General features: G+C 33.9%; 1 protein-coding gene and 1 long non-coding RNA gene across 3 annotated transcripts; one reads left to right on the top strand and one right to left on the bottom strand.

Annotated features, from left to right (window-relative positions):
- Nucleotides 1–316: 316 nt before the first annotated feature.
- Nucleotides 317–8,721, top strand: LOC128249947 (uncharacterized). 2 transcript variants are annotated; one of them, XM_052974589.2, is made up of 6 exons: nucleotides 317–569; nucleotides 2,317–2,408; nucleotides 3,816–3,915; nucleotides 6,212–6,293; nucleotides 6,890–6,919; nucleotides 7,349–8,721. In XM_052974589.2, exons 2-6 carry the CDS (start codon nucleotides 2,372–2,374, stop codon nucleotides 7,406–7,408), a joined length of 309 nt encoding a protein of 102 aa, XP_052830549.1. In that variant the 5' UTR covers nucleotides 317–569; nucleotides 2,317–2,371; the 3' UTR covers nucleotides 7,409–8,721. The 2 variants fall into 2 exon arrangements, with proteins under 2 accessions (XP_052830549.1, XP_052830551.1); XM_052974591.2 differs by lacking the exon at nucleotides 2,317–2,408 and having other exon boundaries at nucleotides 341–569.
- Nucleotides 7,727–16,150, bottom strand: LOC128249953 (uncharacterized). The gene is made up of 3 exons (XR_016245112.1): nucleotides 13,517–16,150; nucleotides 12,298–12,359; nucleotides 7,727–7,968 (listed from the first exon to the last, which is right to left on the bottom strand). It is a non-coding gene; the product is annotated as an uncharacterized LOC128249953 (long non-coding RNA).
- Nucleotides 16,151–17,140: the final 990 nt, after the last annotated feature.

The following is a 17,140-nucleotide window of genomic DNA, read 5'->3' on the forward strand; positions in this document are numbered from 1 at the left end:
CCAGAGTTATTCATCGACACCGGAATTTTAAGCATAGAAAGCAAAGGTGATTTATCAATACAAAACTCAAAATCCACTAAATAATCACATCATTGCACATGTTTCCGCTAAAAGCCTACCTGATTATCTCCTTGATAATATTGAAAAACAACGTGACCATTGGTTCATCCATTTGATCATGAAGAGAGAAGACAGATGGACAGATGGACAGATAGACAGACGGAAATAATATCCATTAATAGTAAGATTTCATACGAAACATATATGTATAACAATTAAGATTTATTTTGGCAATAAAATCATTTAATACTATTTCAGCAACAACAGAAAGCGCTGGATACCAAAGTGAACAATGGCCTGTGTTATTTATAAGCGTCATATAAATCTCGGATGCATTGTTACAAATCTAACATCAAAATTCAATACAAGCATTGCACAAATAGCAAAACACAAGCAAGCTGTCACACTATACGTTTTAGCAGGACATGCAGGAGTTGCTAAAATAAATTCTTAAACATCCCACGCATAAATGTTTGCATGCTGTTTATATATGGAAATATAGAATGCACGTAAGCAGCATATACTATGGTGCCAAGCCATAAATTTCTTCAATACTGCAAAATATACTTCTAATCTCCATTGTTAATACACACCTCAGATATTTCAAATGTTGCAAAAGGTTCCATGATTATTTTGGTCATGGTTTGAAACGTTTTCTGTGGCTTATACTTTAAATACGACCACGTTACGGATAAGGTACATTTATTCTCTGTCTTGTATTGAGAGACACGTGTTGTAATTACTTCATTTACCTCGATGGTTTTGTTTTCGAAAGTAGCTGTCATTTTATTTAGTATAAATATAGTTTGTCTTAGAAATCTATATTATACTCCTTATGTCCTGTATTGAGTAACGAATAATTTCCAAGATAACATTGCAACTGGTTTAGTAAGAATGTTATTGTCATTTAGTCTCAGGAAACATCGTCTCCAGGTCGCTATTCGTCACACTATCACTGTCCTTACATTTTCGAACAATGGATTTTAGCATGCCCACTCAGCGCAAATCGATATCTGTGTACTGCGAGTTCTGGTTTATTTCTCTTCGGCTTGAAGTGGCGCTGCAAATCTCTTGTTCGAAATACATAGTTTTCTTTCAAATATAACAAAAAATTAGCAGTGTCGCCTCTAGCAGAACAATTATTCCCAAAATCTCGAAACACTGATATCGTTTTGTGCTGTGTGGTGATGCTAAACTACCCCATCGTTCTTTCCTGTCCCCTGTCTGTCTTTTTTCCACTGAGATTCTTTTGTTTCTTCTCCCTTCTCATCACTCCTTTTGTTTCTTTCCCTCATTCTCTATTTTGTCTCCCTTCCAATCTGCCTCTTTGCTCACACGTGATTACTGGCCATTTCTATCATTTCTGTCTCTCCTAGACACGCCGTCCACATAGATTGACGTCATTTCTCTCACCCCCTACATAATTTCTCTTCTACTATTTTCTTCTCTTATTTATTCTACATCCTTTCAGAACTTCTCCCTAGCGTTCCTAAACGTTTATCTTCGTCGATTTTTGACTCATTATGTCCAATCTGTATTGTTTGTATCTTCGAAGCTCTTACTCACCATGAATTTTATATTTTTTAAAATTTGTGCATGCTGCTGTCTTCTGAAGTTTTCCTATCATCTCGTTGAAAGGTAGAAAAACAGAGTAATAAAAAGTCGACAAATGAAGAGAAGTACGACTTCCTTTTTTATTTTGTGCCGTACTTCTTTCTGGTTGAGTGCTTGCTTGCTCTCTGGTTTATTTATTTTCCAACGTTGTTGATATCCTGTTGTTATTGTGTTTTTTTTTTATATTTTGTCCTGTACTTATCTCTCGTCCGGTTATGCGTTTTTAATTTATTGGTGATGTCCTGTACTTAATCTTAATGTTTTATTTGTACATATTTAAAAGTAAATGCCCAAGGTTTCTCAGATCTATACTGCGTTCAAAATCTATATTCTCTTCTGAAATACATATGTCTATATATGTTATGTGTGTCTGTATGTGCATGTGTATTTGTGTAAGTTTATGAGCGGCGCCACCGCAGGAGCTCTGCATACGTGGATATTAATTTCTTTTAACTTCGCTTGAAGTTACATGTTGGGAAACACAAACATCTATAAAATACTTTTTCCCATTCTTCATCCCTGTAAGTGAATGAACTATTGTCACAATAGATCATAACAATACTTCAACCTATCGAATATGCAGTTAAGAACGTCATAAAAATTACAACGCGTTACAATATGCTACATTGTTTTAATCAACAGCACGTAGAAAAGAGTGTTACATCCTGATTAATGAAGTGTGCGAGACAAAATCAAGATGAAAATTTCTGCATTTATTTTTGTTCTCTATTTTGGTATGTTGCTATACTTTGATTATCTTTCTATGATTATTTAATTTAATGGTGCATTCAATGTACTTTGTTGTAAGAATTGTTCTCCAGCGCATGACCAGTTCTCTTGCTGCATCTATTCGGAATTTATTGGCCCAGGGATAGAATAAACATTGAAATCACTAAATCATGCATCATCCCTACAGTTTTCCAACCCCCTTCGTTAGTGTTTCATATTTCTGTATCATATTATGCACTCATCTTTAATTCCACTATTTCATAGGACTCAGATTTCGAAACATTGGGTCTCATTTTTTGCCTGGTTGACAATTACAACCTCTAAGCTTCCAGTCGAAATCCTTATACCATATTAAATAGGGAAGTCAGACTACAGCTTAAATTTGTCAGTCACTTAGTTTCTGCTCATACTATTTCGCTGCTCTGGCAAACCCACATTTCTGTTATCATCCAATGATATATATAACAATATTATCGTGTCGTCTTTTGTACTTATACTTTGCCAAATTAGTGTATTCTGTTGCAGCATAGCTAACTGTGTTTTCGTTTCAAATGTTCTACATAATGATTGACCAATTCTAGATTCCGCCTGGAACAGCGTTACATTTTTACTCTTCATAGAAAAACCCGTTTCGGACACAACACAATAACTGTCCCTACAGCTTCCTTAAACGAAACATTATCCTATCTTATTTTCATTCAATTCTTTTTTATTCATTAAAACAAAAATATCATATTTTATCAATTTTCATTGTTTTTATGTTATTTTATTCATTTATTTCTGCTACTGTTATATTCATTCTTATATTTTATCTATTTATTATTTTCTGTTTTGTATCTTATTTGTTATTTTATTTCATTTTTTATCTAAGTTATTATTTCATTATTTATTTTATTCTTTTTTTTTTTGTTATTTTATTACCGGGCGAAATGCTTAACGGTATTTGATCTGTCTTAACTTTCTCAGTATAAATTCCGCCGAAGTCGACGTTGCCTTTCATTCAGTACCAGTTGCATACTGATGCCGATCTAATCAACTGGCTCTCTCCCCGCAAATTTCTTCCCCAGATTACGAAAGTTATATTTAATTTATTATATTTAACATTATTTAATTTTTATTATATTTGATTTAATTTAATCTTTTACGGCAAAATATACCGATACAATATGTAGTAGGCTAACAAGAGAAAGAGAGAGAGAGAGAGAGAATTATGGAGAGGGTGAAAGTTTCACACCACTGAAGACAATTCCAATTTAGACCCAGTGTTGGTGTCATCATCATATATGTGCAGATTTAGTTTCGATGTGGAAGAAAATATTGTATTTCATGAACCCATTCATAATCTCATTTGAATAGAATATTTGATGTTTTAAATCATGAAAGTAATAATATTGTAAATATTGATTTCGTAGGGGTAGCCTTCTCCGACCATTGGAAGTGGTGTGAGGAAATGGGAAGGTCTCGTTGTCCAGATGGATATTTAGCTTCTAGAGGAAGTGACGTACGCTGTGAGTAAGTATCATCATACCTCTAAATATTCAATTACTTCACGTGTATAAAATTCATTTTCTCACAAACACAATCTCATTTAATATATATGCAGCTACAGAGACATATATACACGTTTTAATACGAAGGTCTATAAACGAGGTGGTCCCGAAACGAAACAGGAATGTTGCAATGTTATTTTATTATCTTAGTTTTACATATTTGCAACCTTATCACCTTTCAGGCATTCCCACCTTCAAAGCAATGCATCTGTACAGATGTGTTTTGCAGTGTTCGAAGCAGTGCTTGAACTCTTGCAAAATAATTCGATTTAACGCATCCTCCGGTTTTTCTTCACCTTTTCCATATCTGAAAATTCGGTAGCTCCAGCTTTCATCACCAGTGATGACCTTCGAAAAAAGAACCGGTTGAATTTCGAAACTGTGTACTAGAATCAAATCTCTCCTTCAAAATTTCCGATCAGTTTTATTAAGGTTCCGGCAGGAATGGAGTTGGGTGCATCCAGTAGACTGCATTTCCACGTTATCTGCAGGTCGGACGTTATTAGTTCTATTACATTTTGGTCCGAGAAGATCGTCGTTGTCATCATATTATGGATGTGTACCGTGTGATTTGTGAAGCGGAGATCCAGGAAAAGTTTACTCTCTGTCAGGTGGAGCAGTATTTTCTCCATAAAGTGCCTGTTTGTAAGGTGAAGCCGTAACTCTCGCACTGACATGGAGAAATTGACCTCAGAACATTCCATATTATTGATTGAAAAGTCTCTTAGAAATATGTGAAGGCTGTCACATATGTTGGTTTACATTTCTTTCATCTTTTTCAAACTCACTTCGAAAGAGTTCTCGTGATTTGGTACATTTGGTGAGTGATATTTTGTATATATTACTATTTTAATGGTAATATATTACAGCAGGTGAAATATATATGATGTCAATAGTGGCTACTTGCCTCATACATTTAGAGGCCTCAGAAGTGATTTCAGTGAATATATTGCTGATTGTAGTGGTCTTCTGTCCTGGGGATGGTTTCTCAGATCCAATGTATGATGAAGTCTATTTAGCTGTCTTCCAATCGTCCGTGCTATTACCGTCGCTGCCTGCATTGCATCTGCATATTCTTTCATTTTAGAAGCAGTGCGTGTGGCAAACATATATTTCCAGTTATAGATGTATGCCAGGCTGCGAGCATGTATTGCTAGAAACATTCCTGTCATGTTATCACCGAATCTACGTTCTCTCATCCTGCTACTTTACCTTTCTCAGTTCTGCTTCGCTGATTCACTAGATGGGTTGTCAGACCCGACAAACGACATTACCTTCACAATACTACCTACCACTTTACACTCATCTCTCCACTCACCACTTCTAATTCTGTTTCTCTGAAGCTGCTGGTCAGTCACATCCTCACTTTCCCTACACTGCCTCTCCTATTTCTTCTTGCTTTTCTTCTGATGCAACATTGTCCTCCAAACCTCAACGCCTTATGCCTCCATCCGAATGCATTCTACACTTAAATTTTTGTAATTATGATCTGAGAGTTTAGATGCTAGTCTCTCCACGAAGAAGAGGGAGGAACGATTTACGATAATGTTTATATACATGCACTACTAATTGTATAGTCCTCAATGTTTGCACGCGCTATCTGGAAACATTGCAATTACATATTTTTTCAAAAATCGATGTTAAAGGTTACTTAATATTAATAGTGTGTAATATGTTCTCCAAAACCTGTTATAACTAGTATAAGGAAGTGTAGATACAAAAGCGATATTCACAAACCAGTCAACACTGTTGGACACGACGGAAATGGGTGTCGCGCTAATTTTCTTCTTGCACACAAGGTAGTTATTTTATGAAATCTGAAAGCAGGAATACCAAATTCTCTTCTTATTATTTTCTAAACATAACATATATAATTGTCAAATAAAAGTATATAAAATTATTAGATGGATGCAGTTGACGGTGATTGCATCCATAACCCTTCCGTTCATTTTATTGCTGATACTCTACTCCCTCATCGTCACGACTGACCTATCACAGTTCTACATCCTCCACCATCTCTGATTACCTACATGTATTGACAAACCCAACAACGACAAATTCACAATACTATCCATTACATCCCTCTCATGTCATGACTAACCATTTCTAATTCTGTTTCTCTCAATCCCCTGGTTACTCACCTCCTCGCTCTTCCTACACAGCCTCTCCTTTCTCTTCTAGCATATCCTCTACTGCAACACTCTCCAAAAATTTTGAATGTTCGCCTATTAAAGAAATGTCATTTCGTTTCATTTCAGGGGTTTCTTCAAATTTATGAAATGCTTTCAATGGTATGACAGAAAATGTGTCGAGTACTTTGGATACCACTCTCTGTGCTTGGTAAGGAATTAGTTTTTAATTACATTTTAATAGTAATGAGATATATCTTTAAATTACTTTGTAATGTATATCCCATACTGAGCAGTCATTGATATGGTATAGAAAGGAATGCAGCTCCTGACACAACTCCAATCTTACATTAACAGTATTTGCATATATAATAATTTCCCCAAACTGAGAGATCAGTGAATATGACAGAGCTCTTTGTTTCAATTAATTAAACGTACATCAACGATACACTAAAATATATATTACTAAGACTATCTTCGATTTAGCACCAACACCATTACAAAGCTTGCTCAGCCGGAAAGATATAATAGCACAAGTCACAGAAAAACGTTACACTATATGTTTCAGCCAAACAGATGAGGACGCGTATTAACTTAAGTTCAAAAGGAGTCATATCCGTGACACATCTTACTATTTTCCTCACAAACGAATTTGAGAAGTACATACCAAACATAATATATTAAACTGTGTAACGAGCATAGAACGATGAAATGCATGGCTCATTAAGTTTATTTTCAAGACGTTCTATTAAACCTGTGTGTGTTTCAGTCATTCACTTTTAACGTAGTTCCTCTTGCGAATTTCAGGACGCTATAGACTCAAGTAACCAACTTAAGGTAAGTGATTTGAATGTATCTATTTTATAAATGAAATATTTTACTGGAATAGCCTTGACGCGCTTTTTTATATTACTACTGAAGTTACCTGATAGAGTGGTGGGTATGTCAAACTTGTTTAATTTATAAATGTTTTACAAAACTACCCTGCAAATATTGTATGTGTATTCGGATGTAAGTTTGACTATTTTTGACCCGAGTCACGAAAAATTGCTGCAAATAATAGAGAATATAAAACTAGTCTAAATATTGTTTCCTTCTCTTTCGTGATTCTACGTAGATGCTTGCGTCTGAAGCTCCGCTATTAATGGCAAATAGCAACTGCCGATATTCAATTCAATAATATGCACTGCAAAATATATAAATATTTTACACGAAATTACTTTAAATATCTAAGAATTATTTACTTTCTTTCCGTTTTCTTTTCAGATGTCCTTTCAAACAGTATTGCCTGCTGCTATTGTGGTTACATTATTAAAGGAGAACTAAATAAAAGGAACGTTGCATCCGGATCTGTAATTTTCATTGATGTTATAACCTTATATGACCAATCATCTCATGATAAACGAACGATTTAAAAAAAAAAACGATATTTGTGTGACACAGTTTTAAATATCAAAATCTACATATTCAGATTATACTCTTGTTATCTTTATATTGAATTTCGGTCAGGAATCAATTAATTTGTATCAGTGATAATTTTAATTTTGAGTGCATGTCATTTGGATTGCCATTCCGGTATAATTTTCACTGGACCCGCGTCAGGAATTATAAGTTGAGTTTGTAATTGCTGAGAGAATCGGAAAATGGGTTTGGTGCAAATCTTTATTCAATGACCCATCCTCCAGCTGACATTTACGGGCAGGATATTATGCATTTGTTTGTGTTGCGTCAAGCAGTGCATTCTGTGTCACCGCATGTGTTCAGTAAAAACGATGTCCTACTAAATATTCTGATTTCCTCTGGGCGTGTTATATTCTCCAGTTATATATGGGTACACTGACGGAGAGTAGAATAATTTTGGGCTTTTCAACTACAAATTGATCTGGCTATATATAAAACATAAAAATAATAAAGGATAGACATTAAAACATGTTAGAGGTAATGAATTGAATGATAAATGGAAGGATGAGCATACATTCGTTGAAATGCACACATATATAGACGTACAAACTCTCAAACACACACACATCTATGCTCCATCGGATTCTTAAGAACTGCAATCTACTGTTAGCTGTAATAGCGACAGCATCAATTTCTTCTATCTTCTTCCTCTGTTAAAATATTTTAGAAAAATTATATTAATGTGTCCAACGTGTTAAAATTCCATTTATCTATTAATGCACTGTATTGAAATTGATGTAATGATTGCATTGTTCAATTAGATAGTGCCACTTGAAACGGTCGTACTGCATCACTACTTGAGATCCTGTTGCTCATTGTGACTTTGACTGTATATATATATATATATATATATATATACAGATAGATAGAAAAATAGATAGATAGATAGATAATAGAAAGAGTGTGTGTGTGTGTGTGTGTGTGTGCGTATGTGCATTCATGTGTTTCATGTTGATTTGCCAAAGTATTTAGGACGCATGTGTAAGTTCAAAGATAGTTATTTGTACGCCAGCCTTAGCAAAATCTCATGACCATTGAAGTTTTGGAGACAGAAACATGATGAAAATTTCTGCCTTTTGTTTTCTTCTCTTATTTGGTATGTTGTTGTTTGTTGATTTTCTTATTACTTATTGTATGGAAGTTTTGAATAAAATTGTTTGCATACAAGTACATCTAAATGCCACTGTAGCTACATTTTTTATTATTTATTACTTACAAGTTGACATATTTCTTTGACTATTTCCTCTCGTGTGCCTTGAATTTGTGAGCGTTTCCTTCACATTGTTGCTTTACTCTCCTCTGCATGACCTGAAACTTTGCTGCATTAATTCCGATTTTATTTACATCAAAATTGTACACTTCGCATCCCAATGCTGCAATAACCGTTGTACTCACTAAAAGCTTCTTTAGCCGCAGTTTTCCATCATTCTTCTGCAGGAATCCATTTTATCCCTCTTTAATGCACTTAAGTTTTCATTCTATCTCACGGGAAGGAGATGTCGAGAATTTGGGTCCCATTTTTTGCCTTCATGACAACTACAATGACGGGGCCTATTGACTCTATCATTTTGTCACGTTAAATAGTGACGTCAGACTACAACGTAAATTTCTCATTCTCAAAGACTCGTGGTTTCTCCTCACACCATGTAGCTACCCTGGCAAACCTACAATTCTCAGTTAATATCAGTTAATGAGATGTGTGATGAAGGTTTCAAGTACAATTTTTCGAATGCGGGGACCTATGAAGAAACCTTTTTTCATTTGCGCTAGACTCAGGGAAGGGAACTCTCCTGCAAGATATGCAAATGCGGAGGATTCCTTGTCCAAGGCTTTCACAAATTGCTTACACAAACCAAGTTTAATATGCAAAGGTGGTAAAAAAATTCCATCACTTTTCACAAGTGTTTTGCGCATGATGTTGTGTTTTCCTTGCTCAATTTCATCTCGAATCAGCTAATTCTGGCGTACAATTTCATCTCGGATCGGCTAATCCTGTTCAGCTCTCGCTCTGGAATACCATAAGCACAGGAAGCAGCAATATTTAGAATAGATCGCTGAAGGCCAGTAAGCATGGCCACAACCTTAAAATCTGCAGAAATATACCAGGTGTGGGCTTCATACTGCTGAGTGCTCTACTGGGCGCAAATTTGGGTAAAAAAATGTGTTTCTTTTTCTTTGCTGTAGTACAGCCTGTAAAGTCATGGTGACAGAAATAGCAATCATTAGAGTGATCTTTCTGCTCACGCCAAATAATTGGCACACCAAACTTCACGTGGACATTTTTTCCTGCATACCTGGGACTCAATGTCTTTACACATGTAAGGCAACAGACATGAGGAACCCATGACTTTTCCTGCGCTTTTCTTTAGCAAAAGTCAGTTCCCCACAGATATAACAGGATCTGTTTGGATCATTTTTGCACTGCCGTGCACTCATTGTTGAAAACAGATAAGATCTGAAAGATAAAAAATAACATGAAACACAAGCTTTGAAGTATTAAGTATTTAGTGATAAATTCAATGAAATATAAGCACACAATAATAAACCAGAAAATAGGATTTTAGGGGGAGAATCTCACAAATTCCATTTTACATGTAAATTAGGGATTTTTCAAACTCAAGCAAATGACAAATCCTGGAGGCAATGTAAGCCTTATACACAAACAAATTTATTGGATAACACTCGTAAAATAACTTTGGCCCTCGTGTTGCTATTCCAATATTAGAGTTACGTATATCTTATGAGCTAACAAAACCAATAAGAAAATAAAGCAAGAAATGAATATAAACTGACGACGCCCTACACTCGTCAAATTCAAGAACAACAAAATCAGCTGTTAAGCCCATGGCTGGGTGGACGGCATCGGCTGATTTGTCGTAGTCTTTCTTTTTCAATATTACATTCTTGAACTTTCATAACAAAACCAATGTCAAATATTAAACCAGAAATAATTATATACTGATGATATGATACGCTCAATGAGGAAGAAATAAAGTTCTCTGCATGACGCTTCGATATAAAATGACAACCTTTCACAAACTTCTTGGAACACCAGGATAAGCTTACACATTATGTCTTCATTTACGTCTTTTTTTAGCGACATATGACGTAGTTCAACTACTTGGATCATGTCTCTGACACTGTATGCACACTGTCTTATTATTATATATGAAAAAGCATTATATTCTAGAACATACAAGAAAATATCAGAATCCCACCTTCCGTTTGTTACGATCACACTTGTTTTTGTTTACTGAATGTAAGCGCTAATATGTAGAAAACGTGCATTGTTAATCATAGAATATGGAATAAGTCTCTTAACCGTAACTGCTATTTGTCATATCACGTTGTAGGTGTTATTAAGACTGGTCTCTAGGCCTGGGTTGAAACTCATTTTACAATGCGGTAGAGAATGCCTTACATGCCGTGAAGTATTTAATGCAATACAAACTACATGTGTCACACAATTCAAATGAGCGAATATTTAAGAGTCGGTGTCGGGGGAGATATTATATGAACGCAGATTAAATTTAATTAAATATGAATATAATTATTTTCATAATCTACTTCACATTGTAATTTAAATAAAGTATGTGTTGCCGTAAATCTTGTAAGCAATGATACTGCAAATATTCCTTTTATAGGGGAAGGCACCTCCAAATTGTGTGATACACTGGGACAGTCATTTTGTCCACTGGAATATAAAGGTTTTCGGGATCCTGACCCCGGTTGTGTGTATGTATTATCGTCTTTCTACGTTTAAATATTGAATTATTCCACGTGTATAAAATTCATCTTTACACAAAGAGTCTTATGTATGTATATATATATATATATATATATATATATATATATATATATATATATATATATATATATATATATATATATATATATATATATATATATATATATATACGAGGGTATTGAAGTTCGCTTATCATTGTGTATTGTGTGTATAAAATGATATGTCTTGAATGGCACAAGAATGAGCTATAATAACTGTTATAATTTAATCATACATAGTCTGATATAAAATTTCGGAATATTAAAATTACTTCAGATATCCCTAGGAATTGATCGAGTCACTGCTGTAATCGGTTTTCAGACGGTTTTTAATCCTCCGGAAACGTCTCTGCTGTGGTCTCGCGGAGCCCCATGCGGTATATAAATATATGTCACTATGCGTCTTTCAATATTGTGTTGAAGATGAGAAATAAGCTATTTCACTGCTTTAATCTCGAAATTGGACCAATGCACAATTGACTGTGTTTTTTCATTTGCCCATCTACATCATATATTTTTGCTGGAGCTAAAGGTGGTTTTATAAGCATTTGGGGGGTATTCGTACAATATGTTGGAGCATGGGTTTTTACCTGTCCCCTTATATAATTGTATAATATATATATATATATATATATATATATATATATATATATATATATATATAATAATTATTATTTTAGAATAATTTATCCACCTGATTTTAATGCATGTTGGGAACTTGATATCATTTACATGATTTTATCCTTGTTCATATAAATATATATGTGTATATATTCTTTGCATCAATGCTTCCCTATATGTTTACGTATACAAAACGTATCCAAAATGTATCCTAAATTATGCTAATTTTGCTTTCTCACAAAAATTAGTTACGTTATAAAGATTATATGCTGCCAACTTCTCTTCGTCTTATTTTCAAGAAATGACATTTATAATTAGTAAATGTTGCAAGAAGTTTCAATGCTCACCTTTCAATAAAAATATTCATTATTTCCTTTTATCGCAGGGGCCTTTTGCATTTTCTCAGATGCTTTAAGGAGATAGACAAAAAATGTTATAAATACTTCTCATACGTGCCTTCGTGCTGGGTAAGGAATTAATTTTAAATTCTTCATTTAATGTTAATATTTTATATCAATGAAACAGATCAGAATGCGTTTAGCTTATGTTCAGAAGCCGTCATACCCGTGTCACACTTTACTCTTTTCGTCACAAAATGACAGAAGCAGTAAATGCAGCTTTGGTGCATCGGTTATATGGCATCAAATCCTAATACCGGAAGGTACAGAGTATTTTCATTTGAAATTTTATAATTGAAATTCTCAGATTTGATTGGGTGTTCCGGAATTTACAAAAGGTCACATGATTGCTTTCATGATATTTCGAGAAGTTTCATGTACTATATGGTGATTGATAAAATAGATTTCAAAATATAAATTGTATTGGGAGAAGAAATGTTTAGCGAAAATAACGTTTAAAATATATAAAATATTTTCCTCTCTGGTATGGCATTGAGTAACAACTTAAAAGGTACACTAACATTGTCTCTCTAAGTATTCCTATTTGAGAAATCAAGAAAGCATCAGAAAGATTCTGTAACATTTTTAAATGCCTGTTTGTTAGATGTTTAACTGCCTGTTTGCTATACTAATTAGTAGTTGTAATTTGCATAGTCGCAGTATTTTGGTGACGGTAACAATAGTATATGAAAATTCAATCTTAATTTTAACAAGAACTAATAACACATAATATATCATTGAAAAGGGTATAACGTGCATTGAGTGATGAAAATTATACCCACCAAATTACCATTATGTTCAGGACAATATAATAAATCCGAATTTGCTTCAGTCATTTGCTTCTGACGTAGACTCTCTTGCAAATTTCAGTACGAGTATAACATAAATGATCCACGAAAGGTAAGTGATTTCAAAGTACATACCACATTAACGAAATGTTTTTACTTTAATACCGTTCACATCGTTATCAGATTACTACTGTAATTACCAGATATAGCGGCGTGTATGACACGCGTCTTTTATTTATAAATAAATTACAAAATTGTCCCACGTGTAATGAGAATGAGATAGCTGACGGAAAGGAGACCGAATATTTGTGTCTAGAGACCCGGAAAATTTCTACAAAAATTAAGCATTTAAAACAAGTCGAAATATCATTGTCTCTTACCAGAAACTTTGGAGGAAGAACTAAAGCTGCACCGGCTGTCATATGAAGAAGTTACATCATCTCATTATACCTTCTTTTTCAACATATATGACCTACATTTCAAAAACTCATGTCATATTGAATTGCTTCTTAAGAAATGTCTAATAAGTGTGGCAATGTGTAGATAACTTGTAAAATATAATTATAATATAACATACCCAATTGCAGTATTATTATAATAGCAGCAGAAACGTAGTTTAGACACCAATTCAACAAAAATGAAATACTACGGTGATACACATTGACATTGATAACAATTTATCAAAATATAATGAAATGAGGGCATTTTCTTTCATTCTGGTTTCATTGCTAATGACATTTCACTCAGTAATCCATATTGCTATTGTGATTACATTATTAATGTTAAATAATTAAAGCGAACGTATTACACAGTCTTCAAAAACAATATTTTGAAATATTTCCCTTTGTGGTTTGGCATTCAATACGAACTAAATGTTTATTACAAAAAAAAAAAAAGAAAAAAAATGAAAAACATACCCTCATCCTGTCTCTCTGATTATTCTTGATTATCTTTAGTATTAGTCGTCGAAAATGAAAATGCAAGAAAGATTCCGTATTATCTTATTAGTGTGCTTATGTTAAATGGATTATACATATTAATAGCATGATATATTCCAGTGTCGACCACAGTAGAAGACGAAGTTTAATTCTTAATTTTAACAAGAAATGATCGCACTTAATATATCATTGAACGCTGAAAAACGTGAGTTAAATGATGGAAATTATGCCTAGTGCATTAGGATTATTTTCAAGACATTATATCAAATCCGAATCTGTTTCAGTCATTCACTTTTAACATAGAGTCTCTCGCTAATTTCAGAACAGTGGAAACTCAAGTAAACAAGAAATGGTAAGTGATTTCAATGTACCTACTGCATAAATGAAACAGTTTGACAGTAATAGACTTGACAATTTTTTCATTTTACTATTGAAGTTACCGGATGTGGCAGCGTGTATGACGCGCGCGGTTTTTGCCCTACCAATAGTGAGAGAGCAGATTGACAAGAGGCCAAATCTTTTTGTCTAAAGACCCGGAGAATTGCTGCAAATAATAAAGATTTTAAAAGTAGTTGAGATATCACTTCCTCTTACTGAAGAAGTTTGAAGAAATAACTCAAGGTACATCTGGAGTTATTTGGAAGTTTTACACCATCTCATTACACCTTTTTTCCAACATATATCACCTACATCTGAAAACTTTATTTGTTATTGAATTACCGGTTAAGAAATATCTTGTAAATGTGGCAATTTTTAGAACACTTTTAATGTAGAAGTAAGCTTTATTTATCTTTGCCTTTCTGTTATCTTTATAGATGTATTTTCAACTAGCATTCCATACTGCTATTGTGGTTACATTTATAATGGATTACTAAATAAAGAGATCTGCCTGCTTCATTCTCCAATTTCCATTGATATCATAAAGTTATATGTTCGAAATGTGTCATGATAAAGGAAAGAGTTAAAAAAACATGAAGCGACTGGTTAAAAATAAAATTTCTACGTCTTCAAATTATATCGTTGTTGACGACGTTTTCAATTTCAACCAGGAAATACTACACACACACACACACGCGCACACACACACACACACACACACACACACACGCAAACATGCACACTCACACATACACACACACAGACGCGCAAGAACACGCTTACATACTCACACATGCACACACACACGCACATAGATATAGAGAAGAAGAATGTTTATAATTATGAACAAGTCACAATTATAACTGAGAGGTGTTCGTAACCCTTACATTTTTAGAAATAACAGTCAAACGCTATGAAGCCATTTAATTCACTCATATAATATAAAAGCTATCTGCTGGCGACATGATAAATAGAGTTGACAACTTAAAGATAGCTGGTTAATTCCCTCTCGCAATGTCGACGTTAGTGACATATTAAGGGATACATTCGTCTCTTCAGGGGAATATTCCTGTAGATAGACATCCAAACAAGTTCGATAAAATAAGTACTAAGCTAACAAAGAATAAGTGCAGGTGTCGATTTTTTTTTCACTAAAAGTGATACTCCAGCTTTGCCGCAGTCAAATGACTGAAACAAATAATATACATGAATATATATATATATATATATATATATATATACTTATTTGTTTTGCAAGATTTTTGATGTGAAATCGTGTGTTGAAACAGATGTTGTACTTGGGGATGGTCATATTGCCAACAAAATTTAATTAAACACAAAAAAAACACACACATGAACAAATAAATAAATAAAAACAAATACAAACGAACACGTATTAACAGAGAATATAGGTGATACAGACACTCCCCATACACACATGCACTTACAAAAGACACAGACACATTGAAGGACACGCATGCGTAGACACATACAATAGGAATACAAAATACAAAATGGCTGATAGTTAGCAAGGTGAGACACACATAAGAAAGAAGGAAACAAAGGACCACTGATGATGTCACAGAAGTGTGATGAAAGAACTCTGGCCGAAATAAGATTAAGGTTAATGTAATATAAAGCTGAAGCAAATTAACACCAAATATACAGTGCGTGTGTTTTTATTGGCTAAACTGGCAATATGACCATCCCCAAGTACAACAATATATATATATATATATATATATATATATATATATATATATATATATATATATATATATATATATATGTGTGTGTGTGTGTGTGTGTGTGTGTGTGTGTACAACTTCTTGCAGATAGACTGAGAGAATTTTTACGATGCATGAAACTGATTACAAATACTAAAATAATAGATGTTGACAGATGTAATTTTAATGTAATATTTATTTCCACGAAAACATTTATCATTCAATATGGTAATTATTGTGTCAACGTGGGAGCGAAAATTGCTTGCAGCTGCCACAAAGTACGCCCCATCAAAAGTAATCAAGTTCTTGGATGTTAGTGGGCGAGAGAGTGGCCCAAACAAAAAATGGTACCAAGAGAGCTGCGATAAGCAAAATAAGAGCATAACGGAACCCTTTATTATTCTGTGGAAGTGATCTAGTAGGTATGCCGATCTTCTGCAGAGCGTTCGTCTTGAGCTATTAGGAATACTTTTCATACGAATGGCCCGCAAATACGGTAAAACTAACAGTATATTAAGCAATAAAGCTTCGCAACATAGACGGCTTTAAAACTCTGACACATATAGAAAATACGGGGATGGTGTGCTATGATATATGCATAACACATCCAAGTTCTGCTAACTTTTAATAACTGTGGTCTGTATAACTCACCAAATTGATCGCTACTGCCTTCCTTCGACGCACATGTCGTTGCGGCGAAAAATCAGAATAACTTACTGCAACAGGATAGCGTTTAAATGCACAAAACATTTCAATGTTTTTTGAAAGATACTGCAAATCTGACACGGAATAAATACAAATTTACTGTGTAAGAAGTTAATTATATTTTTGTGTGCAATTCCAGACTTACCTAAGCCACAGCAAAAAACTCAACTTGGAAATCAAATGAAATTTCCAAGAATAAAAACCTGAATCATGACAGAAAGCCGTTGCCCACTGGACATTTTTACTCTACAAAAAG

The sequence above is a fragment of the Octopus bimaculoides genome, chromosome 18 (genome assembly GCF_046866305.1).
Source record: "Octopus bimaculoides isolate indiv1 chromosome 18, ASM4686630v1, whole genome shotgun sequence".
Classification (NCBI taxonomy): domain Eukaryota; kingdom Metazoa; phylum Mollusca; class Cephalopoda; order Octopoda; family Octopodidae; genus Octopus; species Octopus bimaculoides.